Here is a 17612-nt window from a genome sequence, read left to right on the forward strand (position 1 = left end):
AAATCTGTTACAGTTGGAGGAAAGTGTTGCCAAAGGCACCAGATTAGGTGCATTTCTTACTACATAAGACATCCTTGAATATGCATTTATGGACAGGTTTTCCTGCCATGCAAACAGACAGTGCATAAAGAGTGGCCACAGGTGTGGTGGAGCACTGCATAGTGGAGCATATCCGATAGTTACGTACACGTAGCTTGCTGGTGTGGTTGCTGTAGCCCTTCTTTTTTCATCTCAAGGCACTTACATTCTTCCCCTTCTCTCCACAAATAGCACTTGAATCACCTTGCAGGCAGTTGGTCTTAAGTTCAGAGCGCTCCTTTGCAGCAGAATAACCTCATCTCAGAATACAGAGTGGAAGGTTTTTCAGTCTTAGTCTAGAACTCGGAACCGAACTGCTGGTTTGTGTGATTAGAATACTTGACCACATAATTTCGTCTTTTACCGTAATTCCAAAATTGCTGCATCTAATCTTCTGCTGAAGTGTTCACTTTAAATAAAGGTAGCTTTCCAATACTTAACTTTCTTGAAGGGTTGCTGTAGCCCTGCCAGATACGTTAATCATTGTTTGTCAGAAGTGTAATATAGCTAGGATTCTAATTGAAAAAAAAGTCTGTTTTCAGAAACATCTTGGAGACACTCTAACTTAGAGTCCTTTTGGATTCTCAAGCCCTGTTCAAAATGCCTTAACTTCCTCTCTTCTACTTTAACGGGCTAATTCACTACAATATTAACTTCTTGCAGAGGTTTTATTGTGCCTGTTTATGTGACCAGAAACACATAAATTTGGGTCTCATCTGTACTGTGAAGGCTCCCTACGCTTCCAGTGAATACTGTTGCCTAAGGGAGTGAAATTGTAAGCAAAATAGAAATAGCAACCAACAATCGCTAATAGATAGTACTGTGCAGTATGTGACTGTATCCCTAAATGCCCTTGGAGAGGGTTTCATTGAACGAAGAGCATAGTTAAGTTATTTACGGTGAATTTTCCCCTATCCTGTAGGACATTGAAGATCTGGATCACTATGATATGAAGGAGGAGGAACCAGTCGATGGGAAGAAATCTGAGGATGAAGGCATTGAAAAAGAGAACCTTGCAATCTTAGAAAAAATCAGAAAAAATCAAAGGCAAGATCACTTAAATGTGAGTTAGTGGTTTATGTTTTTTCCTTGCAATACTTCTGGTTTTAAGATGGAAATGGTTTTCAGCAAGTAAAGCTTACTGCTATGCACCTAGACATGAACTAACCTGTAGCTGACTTCCAGCATGTATAGGGCAAACATATCAAGTTATGGGACCTAAATAGCTCTTTTTGCAGATGTTTGAATAGGTCGACTAAGATGCCAAGGCCACTTAATAAATGAACTTATGTTCCATCAAAATCTTTGGTGAGGAAGGTAGTTGTCAGTCCACATTCCACAGAGGCACAAAAGCTACTTCAGAGCACACTCATTCAGCCTGGGAGAATGCTATCATAATTTATTTTGACAAAACTGGGCTGGGGTATTCTTGGCATTTTGGATGAAGAACCGTCTTTTAGGTTTTCACTAGGGTCAACTCCTACATGTAAATCCAGGTTTCATACTTGTTAATGATCTTTAACTGCTCATCTAATCTCAAAGGTGTCTGTTTGGTTGTGTCTCTCTCTTGCTTGATGCCTTTGTTACGAGCATTAGTCCTCCTTGCAGAATCAGCATAAAACATCTAAGCTGTAAGCATGACTTTTGTTGCTGAGCCCTTAAATATTTAAAATAACAAATAAAGCCATATATAAAACTGACTGTGTTAAAAGTTATGGGTGACTTAGCATACTTGTCAAACCCAGGAATTCATGCTTTAGATCCATTTTATGCATGCATTTGTTTTTCAGTAATATCTATGTGCTGTGCAAATTACTGAAGGGTGGGGTTTTGCCAGCCGAAAAGCAAGGGGCCTTCAGCAGCTCTGCAGCTTTATTATCAGAGTTTTCTGAGTGATTCTGCCAGTGGGCAGTTGTAAAAAAAAAAAAAACACAAACAAACCCAAACTTCTTTGTTCTTCAGAGGCTTAGAAATGTTTTGTCACAAGTGCCAAGTTCCAGAGAACCTTCTACTTCTCGAGGGTGCATGTAGAAGGGAATGATGATGTCATACAACCTTAATTTTATTTAGCCTAACTTCCAAAGAAACAAAAACTTTTATTTCACGAAGGCTTACAAAGTGTAATATGTGAAATTCGATACTCCTGTTCATGACTAATTTCAACCATAGGTAAAAGTTCTAAAGAAGATGCTTGAACTGGTGCTTGCTACTGTGTGAGCTCCTAAGTTCTTACATATTGTTTGGCAAGTCAGCAAACATGTAGGTCATGTACAGACACATGATGTATTATTTCTCATTAAGCTAATAGTTGAGGATGCAAGCAGTAGTTAGGTACAGGGAACAGGACCTGTGAGTATTTAAGGAGGGAAGATGATTTAGGATTGATATGTAGGGAACACCTGGATTTTTGCCCAAGGAACCAGCTTTGTTCCAGTTCTTACACTTGATGATTTTTCCAGTGAATATTTTATAAAAAGCTTAAATTGCACTTTAAAAATACATTAGATTCAAGAGCATTGCTGTTTCAAACCTCTTGATTTGTAGTGAGAACTATATGCATTCAAAGTGCTTGCCACTAGCCAAGCCAATCCGTTTTTAATATTGGATGCACTGCTGATAGATCTAGTTTCCATAAGAATTTAGGGAAAAGACTCCTTCAGTTAGAATCTTGACTGTTTCTTGTCATGAATTACTGCCCCTAAATAACTTTCATTTAGAAAAAACCTTCATTCTCTTAGTTAATGACAATTTAACATGGAAAAGAGTTCTGGTTTGTAGCCATCTGCTTTACAAAGGAAATAAAACAATGTTTCTGTTGGGGTTCCTCAGCTACAAGGCCTCTACTCCTGTCCCATGTGCTGTTCTAATGACTTGAGTGCAACCCTGTCAAAAATAAAAAATACCTTAGACTTACGTTCTGCTGAAATATGCAGCATGAAGTAGCTGGCTAGAGGAGACTGCTTTTTGATTTGGGTGTGAATTCAATAGTTACCTATTGGGTTGTCTGAAGGAAAGTGTACAGTAATGATCACTCAATCAGGGTAAAAAAAAAAACAACCACCCCACCCCCCCAAAAAAACCAACCAAACAAAAGCAAACAAAAACCCAACAAACAACACAAAACAAAACCAAACAACAACAAACCAACCCCAAACCTGGTCAGCATTTCAATATTTTAAAGCAGGTAAACATAAGGTGCCAAACTGCTTTTGCTGTTTTAAGACTTGACTAACCTTAAACACAATGGTAACTTACTGGGTTAGTTTAAATGTAAATGTGTGTTCACAGTTTGGGAAGATGCCTGTTGAGATTCTGTATAATTTCTGCATTTATAATGCAGACCTAATGGTAAAGACTGCCTAAATTGTTAAAGAAAGAAAATGATCTTGCAGTCTGAAGAGCATGGTCTGCTTTACTGTTATCTAAAAATTTGGTAGAACTGAATAAAGGTTTCTGTAGTCTCAACATTCTTGGTGTGGAAAGCCTCTTAAAACTGCAGACTTTCTGTTGCTATCTGTTCTTTCCCATTTGGCAAATATTGCCTTCCCGTTTTCTTTTTCCCTCCACATCTAGTGGAGCTGAAATGAACACTGCTGGTTTTTTGTTTGACAACAGTAGATTCAAATTACATAATAGCAGTTTCCTATGCCAAGATGCTGTCGTTGATGCTGGTGCATAAACAAGGTCAGCTGAGTGCAGGGAACAGGGTATTCGACTGCTGCTGAGGAACTGTGGTGTGTTTTGTGGGTCACCAGAAATAGCTGTGCTGCATAAATAATTTCTCAAAGGACTTGTGAGCACTCCTAAGTGCTTGAAAACTGAAAACTATGGCTGCACTACTGACCTAGGAAGGATCTAACCTAGCAGCACTTGAATGCCCCTTTATGCTGCCAAAACACAAGTAGGGCACGTTAAACACTCTCTGAGATAGCAGGTGTGCTCACTGTCCTGACATAAAGCAAAACGTAAATCGGCACGGCTCTTCACAGTGGCTTTTCTTAAAGGAGGGTATGGGTTTCACAAACCAAAATGGAGTGGCTAAACATAGTGTGGTTTTCACGCAAACCACACCGTTCTCTGGGTGTGCTTTGTTTCTCAGCAGGGGGAAGCAGAACAAAGCCATGCCATTGCTACGCTTGGTGGTGGAAGAGGGAACGTGAAGCCTAATGTAGGGCTTTGACTAGTGCCCAATGCAACAAAAAGACTTTTTGGTTTCTTTATCGTTCTTTGACCCAAATTCATGGGTCATCCTTTCGCCCCTTGACTGAAACGTGGGTTGGAGTTATGGCTCATGCTAAAGGCTTTTTCCATAGGAAAGGAGCGTGTGCGGTCCCGTTCTCACATATTCTTAACCGGCCTTGCTGCTCAAGACTTCTGCTGCAGGAGTTTTTTAGGGTTTGTGAGTGTTATACCAGTTAAGAATATACATCTACTAATCTTGTAAATGAGTTCTCTTCCTTGGTAGTATACCTAATCCTATTCATCTCAGCATTGGGAAATAAATTTGGCTTGCGGTACAGTATGTAACTTGGAGCAAGAATTAATCCTCCTCTTAACATTGTAATAACTTTAAAGAACTGCTTGCTTACTGGGAGTGAGAAAAGGTTTTTGAGCTGGAATCATTAACTTCAAATATTTAACAACTTGCTGCTGCTTGCTTTTCAGAGGTCTCTCCCCACATAGTCATTTTAGAGATTAATGCTTTTCTTATGTAGATAATGCTATTAGCTTTTTCCATTTCCTACTGAGGAGTTTATGCACTTTCCTTTAGACGTTTCAAATGTCTTCCCTTTCATCTTCAGATTTTATGAAGTCTAAGGTGTAATTTCCATTTTTAGTCTAATCCTTGAAGTAAAAATATGGATCTACTTTAACTTCCAGGAATGAGTGTACTTCTGCACAAATGCTGAGAATGTGCAGTGACAATAGAGCACAGTTTTATTCTTTAGCTCTTTGGTTTTAGGTCACTTTAGATGTCACTTTATTATCTTGGAGGAGTTTACTTTTTTTGTGAGGTTTTTTTGGTGTGGGTTTTTTGTTTGTTTTTTTTTAGCAGGTAAGTCCTGGTCTTGTGGATGAATTATCTGAAAAGTATTGTGAGGCGATTTACTGTACTGTTTTGATGGCTGACAGTATTTTTCTGGTCAGATAGAAAACAGACAATCCAGTCTTTACATTTAGAAGTGCAGTGAACTGTACCTGAGATAACCACAGGCTGCTCCTTAAATGAGTTGTGTCTTGAGGGGTGGAAGGGAAGAAGAAAACGTCCAAAGGAGAAAAGCTGAGGCTGCAAAACCTATCTCTGGAGACTTAGTGCAGCAGACAGCTAGGGTAGTGGTGTGTGCTGATTTCTGCACCATTAGGTGTGCCCTACTGACTTGTGAATGCAGAAGCTCAGTTCTGAAGTCCTAGTTTTCTTAAATTTGCTTAACTCTTCTATAAAGTATTTTACCCAAACTTACACAGTCACACTAAAATGCTAATTAAGGGTAGAAACACTTCTTAAAATACACTGGCTTGGACCAAAGTTTCACATTTCTGACAAAGGCAGAAGCATGTCCTTAGGGGGAGGAGTTTGAGAACAGGACAAACTTGTAGTAGTGTATCTCATGAGTATTTTTCATGCCCAACCGTTTTGGCTCTGGGAGTTTATGCGCCAGGTGCCTCCATTATTTGCAGCTCTCATCCATCGGTATGTTGTCCCCATAGAAGTTTACCTCCTGTAGCAGGGATTTCTCCAGTTTACTTGCTCATGGCTCTGGAGAACCACAAGTAAACTTGTACAGGAGAGGATGATCGAGTGAGACGTTTTGTGCCTGTGTGATTGTTTAATAGAAAAAAGTCACTTGGGGCTTGTCTGGCACCTTGGTTAACTTCTTCAGTTTACATATCAAATGGTTTTGCATTTCTGCTCTTTGTGTCAACCCCACATGACCGATACTTGTCAGATCCTGTGATTGACCAGTTATTTCTAAGGCAACTGTGAGTCTTGATCTCTGGAGAAATGGGAGCTTTATCTCCCTTGGAGTCATAAGTCCCACTTTTTCAGAAGGATACTCAGTTATTTATATCTGAATTCGGTCTTTGAAATTATAATTTGTGTATAGCAAGGTATTGAAAGTTGAATTTTTTAATTTTAGTACCATTACAGTCAAAACTGAACTCACTGCTGTACTACATCATGCAGTGGTGTGATCCAAGTAGTAAGTACACTCTTCTTAACTGCACTTTAACAGTAGTTATGAAAACCAAAAGTGACACCAGAATGAAGATGCTGTGTTTCAAAGCAGTGGTGTTTGACATCAAGTTACCAAGAGGTGTAGCAGTTAATCTCTGCAGGCTTCTTCTTCGACTTCCTCCGAGGGTGGTTCAGAGCACGTAAAGCAAGCTGCTGTGCTGAACTACTTAAGTTAAGCTTGCTAGCCTCTCTCTCTCGATCATAGATTACTAGTTTGCAGCCTATCGATTGCTTAGAGTAGCAAGCCTAATGATATTTAGAGTGGGCAACCCAACTAGAAAGTCCTAGGAAAAAAGGGTGAAAAACACTGTTACAGACAAAGTCTACTGAGGCTAGCTTACACGTACTAAAACTAACTTTTTTTTTTAATACCACTTCTGTTTATTAGCAGTTAGTTATTATGGCACTCAGGAGTATGTGGGTATGTTAAGTTTTGCTTCTTAAATTACTACAGCGCAGAAGATTCTTAAATTTTCATAGGCAAAGGTGACCTTCCAGCATTATGTACAGAAATTCAGTAGCTTAATTTGATAGAAATAAAGATGCAATGAGGAAACTAGTTTTCCACAGGATGTCTTTGAGAATCAAAGTTGTTTTTAAATTGCCTATAGAGGTTGATATTCTGTGAAAAATCTAAGAGAATTCTTTCTTTCAGTAAGTAATACGGCAAATGAGGCAAAGATATTGCACAGCTCTGCACAGAGGAAAGCCAAAATCCTGACACTTCTCTTGGAGGTTTCTTTTCTGGGGACTCAACACATCCATGAGTCTCAACCTTAATACTCCCAGTACAGGTCTGAAAAAGCACAGCAATTGTACAGAGAACGGTGGTTAACACTCTATTGTGTTATCTTGTTAAGTGTAATGCTTTCTTTTCCAACTAATCTGCAAGTAGTGCATATAAATAGTAATCTGCAAATAACATTTAAAGAACCAGGTTCTTTTCATAAAACTTAATTTGCTTGCTGTTAAAGGAAGAGAAATCCCTTCTTTGATACTGCTCTGTAGACAAGGGGCTTCAGTAAAGTAAGAAGTGACTTGTCTGGAGCCCTGTCTTTACGTAGCTTTTGTTTTAATCAGATAAAAGGAGCTGCCTTTTATTTGCATATTTAATTACAAATTCATTCTTCATACCAGTCCCTAAATAAAAACGAGTGGAATTTCAGAAATCTGCATAACTAAATCCAGTGGAATATGAAAATGAACAGTTTAAGTCTGCACACTGTAGTGTGAAGCTAAACATATTATATGATGCTACTGAACAGCGAAGACAAAGGAGTATGTGGAGGCTTTAGCATCAAGTAACTTACTGATATTTAATCTTTATTAAGAAATAGCTTGATCCTACAATTAAGACCTTGTAGAACATATATTGTCACTGCCGACTTCAGGCAAACAGGGGTGATAGGTGTTAGACTCTGGTCACAGCTGCTTGAGATTCCTCCAGAAATACTTTTCTGACACTTCTGTCAAAAAAGGATCTGTTTGTAGATGTTCATAGTGTCTGAAAGGAAACTGGAGAAACAAATCTCTCTTCGAATTGTTAGCTGTAGTAGGAAAAACATTCCCATAAGCTAATACCTCAGTACTTCATATAGAGAGGCTGAATTAACTTTATTCTAGGTGGGGGCTTTTTCTGTTTGGTGGTGTTTGTGGTGTGTTTTTTTTTTTTTGTTGGTTTTTTTTTTTTCCTTCCTTATCCTGAAACCGTGTTTGTGAGCCACATGTATTAGCCTGCATTTCAGTGGGACTGGCCGCAGTCCAAGCAGCAGCAGAGAACTGCATGGGTCCCAATAAAGATTCTTCCTTTTGGGAATGGACTGCCAGTGAAAGCCAGAGTTTCTTGGGGTTGAGGTTCAGGGTGATAACTACCTTACCTCATTTGAAGTCTTCATTCCTTTTCCATATTTTAAATCTTGTAATGATAGTTTTTATATCTCTGTTTTCCAGAAATGTAAAATGGTGTTTTGGGTAGAATATATAAGCAGGTTAATCATGTAACACCTAAGGATTAGTATCAGAATCTTTCCTGCTAGGTTTGGCATTGAATTGGAGAGAGTTAGTGTAGTAGGTGTTTTTGGTGGCCATTAAATAAGCACTTTAATTCTGTCAGAGGAAAAAGTTCTGTCCTTACTTTAAAGCTCAGAAAATCAGGACAAAATGTAATGCCAAGGCCACAGAACTGTCAGCGTTGGGGATGTGTGCAGAATACACGTAGTGCAGCAGCCGTTGATACAAGTAGACATCAGTTACTTGATAACTGTTCCTTGCTTCATCAATAACTGGTGGGTTTTAGAGCCAGTCATATTTTATATGTATGTCACTTCTGGTTTTTGTTTAAGCACTGTCTCTCAGGCTGAAATACCATGTTCAGAAATCGTATGCTAAGTTTTCTATCACTTTGAGATGCTGAGTAACACAGAACTGAGCTCTAGAAGAACAGAGGCGATTTCTGCCCAGGTTGCATAAACCACAAAAAGTATGGCTAATAATAATAAAAAAATAAATTGGTATTTTGACGTTTACTTATCTTAGTATTCCTCTGTGTAGGCATTTGAGGATATTTTTTTTTCTTCCCACTCTATTGCAAATAATAGTGTTGCTTTTGTTCTGCGTTTTCTAAGTATATTGGCTGGTCTTAATTCATCCAGAAGCTGCTGTTCTATAGTGGATGCTTCCCAACCCCTGTACCTTTTTTTTTTCATAACCAAATAAAAATATACTTCTGAGAAAACAGTAAAACCTTATGTGCAGAAGCTTGTTCTTAGGATTAGTCTTACTCTTGCTTCTAGTACATAAAAGCAGAATATAAAATGAAATATTTTTCTATCAGAAATAGACTGTGTGTCCATCTTGGAAATCAAAATGTCAAAGGGATTAAATGCCTTTACAGAAAAAAATGTCTGTTGTACCTTGATTAAAAGCTTGTATCACTTATACCATATAGTAGTGTATTATAATGTGTTGCTTTGGAGGGAGTGTCTTGTTTCTTTTCGGTAGTCTTTGCTCACTAGAATGTGTAACTTTTGAAAAAACCTAATCCTAATGCAGAAAATAGTATATTCCTAATACCTTCTAGTGAGTGTAACTTTGTAATGGAAATAAAGCTCTTTGTAAATACTGCATTTCACTTATTTGGAGTTTTTTTTGTTTGTTTCAGGGTGCAGTCTCTGGGTCAGTTCAGGCTTCAGATCGACTTATGAAAGAACTCAGGGATATATATAGATCACAGAGTTACAAAACAGGTAAAATGCTTCAGATTTCCCTCCTTAAAATACGCTTTAGAAGAATTCTCTTAGCAAATGCTTTCTGCTTATCCTTCTGCGTTCTGTTGTCATATGTGTGTATATACGTGTGTATATGTGTGCACATATACACAAGAATACATAGATACATACATTACATATAATGTCATTACATAAGAGAGTGTATTTATGGAGAAAAGGGAAGTCAGGATGCATATCCTCTAAAACATTCTTTCTTTTTGTTATGCACATCTTAATACAAGAATTTACAGGAATGGTGTAACTGTGAGAATGCTCTTGGGGTGGATGACTAGAAAGAACAACTCAAAATCACTTCTGTGGGACTTCTTGACTTTTCAGATCTACCTGAAATTAAGCTCTCCAGGCATATAGGGCAAAAGCTTTGACCACTAACAGTGTGTAGTACTGCTCACAAGAAGATGCTTGCTGTACGGGGATTTGTGTTTAACAGCAGAAGGTTTAGTTATCACAGAGGTTTTAGCCTTAATTACACTGCTGTTACTTTTGTGGTTTTTTGGTTGTGTTAATCTGATCCAGAGCTCCATGTATTCCTTGGAATAAGGTTACAAATGGCAACAGAAAACAAACTTGTCCTTTAAATTTGTTTGAGTAACAAAACACTGATCAGCTTTAGGTAGACAGGTGGTTGGCTGTTCCACTTGCTCCATATAAGGGCTGTATTGAAACTAGCTCAGCAAAGGGATGGGTATATTGATTTTTCTGAGAGTTACCATATGAGAAATAGAAATTACATGGATTTCAGGCAAGTTGTATTCGTGTAGGTCAGCTGCATAGACAACGCCATCACTGCAGCCAGGTATGAGAACCTGGTGCAGGCCAGGCTAGGAGCAGGAGTGCCTGATTAGAAAGTCAGTCTAAACTTTAATCTATCTGTTACTTTTCTGAAATTATCCTCTAGTTTATTTCTAGTGGGCTTTAATTTCACTTGGTGGCTATGGCATTTTAATTCATGTGTAAAAGGACAGAGTTGAAGAGACAAGAGTCTCCTGTTTGATTTGCTGTATTTACCTTTTAGGTAAATAGTTTTATGTGTTGAAGTACTGTGGACAGTGGTAAAAGGTCTGAAGTATAAATCTGATCGGGTAACCTAGTGTTGATACAATGCAGCCTACTTCTTTTAGGCTTTATTGCAGCTGAGTGCTTGCTGCTATGCCCCAATTACCGTCTATCTGGTAAAGAACGGATTAGTGGTTCTAAGGAAGAGCCTAGAAATAGATCTGTATTAGGTCACGAGGGATGCTTTACTGCCCACGTATGATCTTCAGGGTTTGGTTTTGTGGTTAGAAAAAGGATTGGGTGTAACAAATCTACGTGACTATAAAGACTGTATGGCGCTTAACTGTGTAGCGGTATGGCTGGAGGCACAACCAGGAGCCCCCATAAAAGCGTAGCTTGAGGTGAGGGTTTAGGTTCCTTAATAATGCCATTTCTTGGCTTTAGGTGAGTAAAAAATCTTAGTCACAGAAGACTGAACTCCTGATGTAGGAAAGCATACTCTAAATGATGAGATAAAGTACATCTTGCTAAACCATAAAGAAAGCTGAGATACTAAAGGGTGAATGTAGTAACATATTATTAGCTTATGACTCAGAAATATGTAAAAAGACTGCAACTAGATGCCTTGTGTCGATCTCTAAAACATGGCAATGAAGTGTGTCAAAAGAAGGCTGACGCTCTAAAACTGATGGCAATTCTGCTTTGCAACACCATCCTACTGATACATCTATTAAATTTTGCCAGTAAATGATGCTCTTTGTTATAAAACTTACCTAGATTCATTCCTTACGGCTTCATTTAGTCTCTTAGGCCTTGAGTGAATTTAAATATCAGTTCTTCTCCTCTGCACAAAACTCCTGCTTTTATAGCCTAGTTCTGTCTTTGGTTATTAGATAACTGTCACCATGTGAGCAGGGGCATGGTAGATAATTGGCTTTCTGTTTTTTTAATGTGATCTTTGTTCTGAGTACTTGCTCCATGGTCCATTTTTCCCTTAATTTAATTTCCTACTATTAACACACAAAGGGAACCATTGTGAAACTTAAAGGTTCTGGTAACTGTTGCAAGGTAATTTAACACTACTTTTTTTTTTTTTTTTTTTTTTTTTTTTTTTTTTTTTTTTTTTTTTTTGTAATAGAAGCCAGAAAATCCTAAGGCTGTTTTTCAGTTGCATAAGGATCACTTTTAGTGTATGTGAGGTTACATGTTTTCAGGATTGACAATGGGACAACCCCCAGGACTTCTGAAGTGAATAGTACTTGTAGTAATAGTCCTTTAAATTTTTTTCTTTTAAACTATGTTATACAAAACTAGCGTTAAAAAACACTGTCAGGACTTCAGTTATGGGTGTATATTCAAGGTACTATGCATTTTTGAGCTGAAGTTCCTTTACTGGTTGAAATGCTACTGTTGGAGTTAAAGCAAAAGATTGCTGTTAACAGGACAGTTGCTCATCTCACTGGAAAATCTAGGTGAAGAACTACCCTTAAAAACAAACAGAAAATGCTATTTTCTTATGAATTAACAGAAGCAGAAATTACTCCAGCAAATTAAGATATTATGTTACAAATTAGACGGTTTCATTAGTTTGTTTTGATAATAGGAGTCACAAGTCCTCCAAACTAAGATGATCTCATTTCTAAATACAAAGTTGAAGATTTGGATAGTTCATATGGAAGAATTCCCAAAGGCCTTAACGTCATTTAGGAAGGCTAGGGTGGGAGGGGGATGAACAAAGAATTTGGAGACAATAAATGAAATATTTCCTATTAGTATCTTTAGCGGCTGTGTTGTTTATATATAGTGTCTTCAACTCACTGCTTTTATCCAAAGACTACGTGGGATTTCTAGTTGTAGTAAAGTTGGTACAAGTAAGACATTTGCCTGTGTTTTGAAGGCGTTGTTTTTCTTCCTGCCTTTTCATCTCAGTTTTTTGCTTGCTTCATGGTTCTGTGTGCTTGCTTGTACTGCATCACCTCTTTGGATAGCCTCTTCGAGAGGCAAACCAAAAAACTTCCTGTGTTTGAAGTGAGGGGATCCTACCTTGATTCCCTTCGCTGCCTTAAAGGCCTTTCAGGAATCCATACTAATCAGATAAATTCTTCTTGACAATAACTTTTTTTCCCTCTTACTGCCTAAATTAAGAAAAACACATGAGCTGGTTCCAGATAACACCTCTTCACTATTAAACCCCCACCCCCTTTGGGTATTGTTGTTAAGAAGCTTCTGTGTCAAGATAGCGAGCGACTCTGATGCTGTTCATGAGAACGTACAGATACTATTCAGCTCAAAACGTGGGTGCTTGAAGGGTACATTAGGTAGCTCACTGTTCCATTAAGGTGCGTTCTTGTCGGTCCTGAACTATGCACGTGTCTCTGACGAACCTGTTTACAGCTTCTGGTTTAGGGACAGTGCAGCTCTCGAGGGGAGCCAAAGTTATTCCTCAAAGGAAGCTAGCAAAACATGAGGGACTGGTACAGGAATGCTGGGCAAGAGCAGGACTTCTGAGGCGATGGAAGGAACACAGGAATAGGGATAGAGGCTTAGTGAATAAACGAGCTGATAGAAGTTCTCTTGTCATCTTCCATTATTTAGGATATTGTCAGCATCCTTACTGTAACTTGTTCTGTTGTCTTTAACAAGCATTTAATACTTGTGCTAGGAGGCAAATCTAATACTGAGAGGCTGCTTCTTCCAGTCTTCACTCCCTTTTGGAGGTAGGTGGAAGAAATATTCTGGATATAATGGTGGAATAGATTCATCATTAATGGGAGTTGACAATGAGCGGAGTTCTGAATGCCAACTCTTCTGTTATTATATTGGAGCGGTACAAACTGAAATTCATACAATTCGTGGTGTCCACTTATACTAAGGGCAATTCAGAAAATAACATCCTTGAATCTGGGAAATTGGAAAAAGGCCTTAATAGCTTCTTCTGTTCATCCTTGAACAGAAATGAGTGGTGTCTCTGAACTAGCTGCTGATTGAAAGAGATGGAGAGAGCACAGTGACTAAATTTTCAGACCTGCTTTGTTGTCCTAGACTTAAAAAAAACTTGAAATCATTATCTTGACTGCAGTACCCACTGTTTGTGGTGCTATGGTAAGGAGGAACAAGCATGGTTTCTTTACCTTGTTTACTTAGTGTTAGAATGCTTTGAGAAGGAAAGGTGTCTGGGCAGCTTGAAATGGTATCTGTACTCCCAAGTACTAATGCTTAAAAGTTTCAATGGCAAGATAATGTATTCTGGAATAATAATTCTCAGAAATGAATACTGTAATTCCTTGGAGAGAATGTGATGAGTGCAATCTATGGGTTGTATATCCTTCAAAAATCCTAGGCTGATTCCTGATTTGCGTATGTCTTCCCAATAATTATGTCAGCAACAGATACACTGTTAAATATTGGCCCAGCTAACAAGAGCAAGTTTAATAATAGTTGTTTAGCGTGTACGCATCAATAGTCCATGGGGGAAGGGATTAGACATTTGAACATCACCAATACCATTTTCTAAATCTTGTCTGATGGCTAAAGATTCATTGTTTTTTCCTGGGCTGCTTGTGAACCGCTGCAAAAGGAAGCTTGAACATACGAGAAAACGGCAGATAACCTTTCATCCTTCCCTTTGAATGAAATGCATAACTATTGTTTAATGTGCTTAAAACTTACCAACTGCTGAATACCACTAGCTGGCTGCCAGAAACAACTATTCTTTTGATGCTTTTTTCTGGTTTCTTTGGTCATCTGCTGGGAATGTGCTTCATCCAATACAGTATCTTCTTTTTTTGGGTTTTTGCTCCACATGCTATCCAGTGTTCTGTCCTGGTCTACCAGTACAGACGGGAACCCATGAGATATAATGCTGCATACTCAGACTGTGTGTTAAGTGTTTTAAAAGTGTGTTGGTCATGTACTGGGTATAAAATATACTGAGCACTAAGCAAGCTGGAGTTGTAGCTGTGGAAAGTTTGAAGGGGCGCTGGGAGAAGGGGAAATGGTTGAGTGTCAGAAAAACATTTTGATTCACGTGGATATTTTTTTTTATAGAAGTGAAAGGACTTTTTTTCCTTGTCTTGCGCAGAAGTGCTTCTGCTACTTCTGGAGGAAGTAGCTGCTGCTGCTTCCTGAAGGAAGGATCTGCCTCAGTATCAGTATCTCAGTATTTTATCTATTGCTTACATCTACTGACAGTGTTTGTACTTAAAAACAAAGAATGTTTTTGCAAAATCTGTAATACTGTAAACAAAATCTGTAAACTTTTAGTGCATAATTAATTCTGTCTAATATTTCTACAGGGATATATTCAGTGGAACTGGTAAATGACAGCTTGTATGAATGGCATGTTAAGCTTCTAAAGTAAGTTATTCAAGTTTTTTATGTCCTGAAGAATCCATTTTTTTTATTGCTGCAGAGATTCTTGCTTCTGACAGATGAGAATCTCTAGCTAGAACATATAAAGTAGTGTGTGATCGCTACAGTTCTGGTATAGAGAAATACACACAGATTCAACTGTAGTAGTTGAGCTGGCAAAAAAACAAACCCTCTTGTCACAGTCAACACAGTGTGTATTACTGTACCTCTCATTACTGTTCAATTCTTTCCAAAACTACTCCAAAATATGAAGCCTTAAATGATGAAATTTTTTTGTCTGGATGATTTTATTGTGGTTTTGTTTGTTTTTAATTTCAAGAAAATGCAACTTGTAGTTTCATTCACGATGTAAGAAGGAACAGAACGGTCTTAGTCTCATTAGTTCTTTATTTCTGCAGTTGAGCAGACACATAGGACTGAAACTTTTAGGTACAGCATAATTATTACTTGTCTGCTCTTTTCTGATTTTCACTGTGTGTACTAGATGAGAACTCACCTTGTGGTACCCGTAGTCCAATAACTTTAATTCTAGAGGTATCATATTGAAATTATTCCTGGTAACAGGATCACCTGCCATTATCCTACAAGATAACCTGTAGGAAGGAAAAGCCTATCCAGGCTAGGCTGGGTGGCTGCAGAAGATGGCAGTGGATGAAAGAACTTCCATCAGTTCAGATCTGTCATGGTCAATACGTGTAAGGGCACAAGCTGTTTCAGCACAGTAGCTGACCTGCCCGTGGGAACTGTTGCCGTGTCCTAGTGGTAAGATTTGTATGGCTGTGTCGCCAGCTGCTGAAACACAGTTTTGTTTCCTTAGTGTAATCACAGGCGTGTGAACGTTTGGAAGCTGAAAATGGCAGGGGTGACGTGTGTCAGAAAAATCTGTGCCATATTACAGGAGGCCTTGTCCATTCAGCGCTTCTGTAACGAAGTGCTCAAACTGCTGTGCAGGGATTTGAAACCTGTTTTCAAGTGCCGTGAACAGGTCTGATTTTCTACCTTCAATAAAGAGAAAATGGAGCACATGCAGCAAATGGCTTCCAGAATGACTAAGAGAAGAAATACTGTGTGTTTGTCACAGCAAAAAGTGTCTGAAAAAAACCCAACGTGTGTGCAGACGAGTTGAGGGGCTAAACGTCAGAGAGAAAAGAGCCCGTCTGACTAAGGAACGGTATCGTTACTAGAGCAAGTAACTGAACTGGCCTAGTACAAGCTGTGGCTGGATACGATGGGTTGTGGGGCACTGGGAGATTTTCTTCTGAAACCCCTTCCCACTGGTAGGGTGGGGACAGATGACTGTTGGTTTCACCTGCAGCAGAGGATTGGCTGTAATAGCCCGTAACATATGTCTAATGTATGCTTTTGGCTTGCTGCAGGCCTTTTTTGACTCCTCTCTTTTGAAAGCTGGGGTGTAAGAGCCTGGGTGGGGTTAACCCAGTAGTGTCTGCATTAGTGTAGGCTGCTCAACACCAGCATTTTGCAACAAACAGTTGTTGAAATTCTGCTGAGTAGAAGCTGCTGGCTTCAGTAATTCTGCTGATGCGGATTACTTCTAACAGCTGATACAGAGCTACGATAACATATTCCATAAAGGTTTCACTGCGTACTGAAAACTAGATCATACAGTCTTCCTGTTAAAATCCCCCTGCCCCCTTTCTCAGAACATAGATTTCCAGTGAACTGAAGAGAATTAAAATTGCTATTTAAAAAAAAAAAAAAGGTTATTTTGTGCTAACTATGTTCAAGTAACACTTGATTAGTATTGGGAATGTAGTGTGTTGCAGCAAGCTTCCATGCTGATCTCATGGCAACGTGTTTACTTTGTAAAGGGAGCCAGAGTTTTTTACAGTTCACATTAAATTACAGTTTGTAAGCTACAAGTACATAAAGGAGCTCTTTAAGAGTAATTACTATTTACAGGTAGTGAAAATATTCACTTCAACTAGGATCTCACCCCTGCTTCTATTATAGGGTTGATCCTGATAGCCCACTGCATAGTGATCTTCAGGTCTTAAAAGAAAAAGAAGGTGTAGAATACATTTTACTCAACTTCTCTTTTAAGGTATGTGTCTATGGGAAGGAATGCTGGGGTTACATTTGTAGCTTACCATAGAAAGTGACTGAAATGACCCTCAGTTGTTACTTGGGTAAAGATGAAGCTGCTGCATTAAAAAAGAAAAAAAAAAAAAAAAAAAAGGGAGGGGTGGGGGGGTGGAAATGCCACTTTTAAGTTTGGCACTAAAGCTTCCCAAATACTGCTTTATAGCCAGTACTGTGAAAAAGTGCTTTATAGAGAACTGAAAAATTTTACTGCTAAATTTTACTGCTTTAAGTCTGATTTGCCAAATTAGGCTAATGAAATACTTCCTGGATAGGAAAACAATGTCACGGGATGTTTCTTAACGTTGTTTTTTGTTATGCTTTTCAGGATAACTTCCCTTTTGATCCTCCCTTTGTGCGAGTGGTATCTCCTGTGCTCACAGGAGGGTAGGTGTGAGCTGCCTTACGGAAATTTTACTTTCTGGTAAAAATGTTACAATTGAGACTAGTTGACTGGGTTTGCAGGGAACGTTTCGAGAGGACCATGTAGACTTTTAAGAGCATGAGCAGCTGTAACCTTGAGTTTGGTGAAGAGCTCAGTG

At 38.6% G+C, this 17612-nt stretch overlaps 1 protein-coding gene across 1 annotated transcript in view; it reads left to right on the forward strand.

Annotated features, from left to right (window-relative positions):
* UBE2Q2 (ubiquitin conjugating enzyme E2 Q2) overlaps window positions 1–17612 on the forward strand; it is a 52698-nt gene that overhangs the window by 27559 nt on the left and 7527 nt on the right. The window contains exons 5-9 of the mRNA XM_037394116.1: window positions 1001–1141; window positions 9477–9561; window positions 14895–14955; window positions 16942–17032; window positions 17399–17457. Of these exons, the coding sequence (XP_037250013.1) occupies window positions 1001–1141; window positions 9477–9561; window positions 14895–14955; window positions 16942–17032; window positions 17399–17457 (437 nt within the window). The remainder of the gene's footprint in view (window positions 1–1000; window positions 1142–9476; window positions 9562–14894; window positions 14956–16941; window positions 17033–17398; window positions 17458–17612) is intronic.

The sequence above is a fragment of the Falco rusticolus genome, chromosome 7, assembly GCF_015220075.1.
Source record: "Falco rusticolus isolate bFalRus1 chromosome 7, bFalRus1.pri, whole genome shotgun sequence".
Lineage (NCBI taxonomy): Eukaryota > Metazoa > Chordata > Aves > Falconiformes > Falconidae > Falco > Falco rusticolus.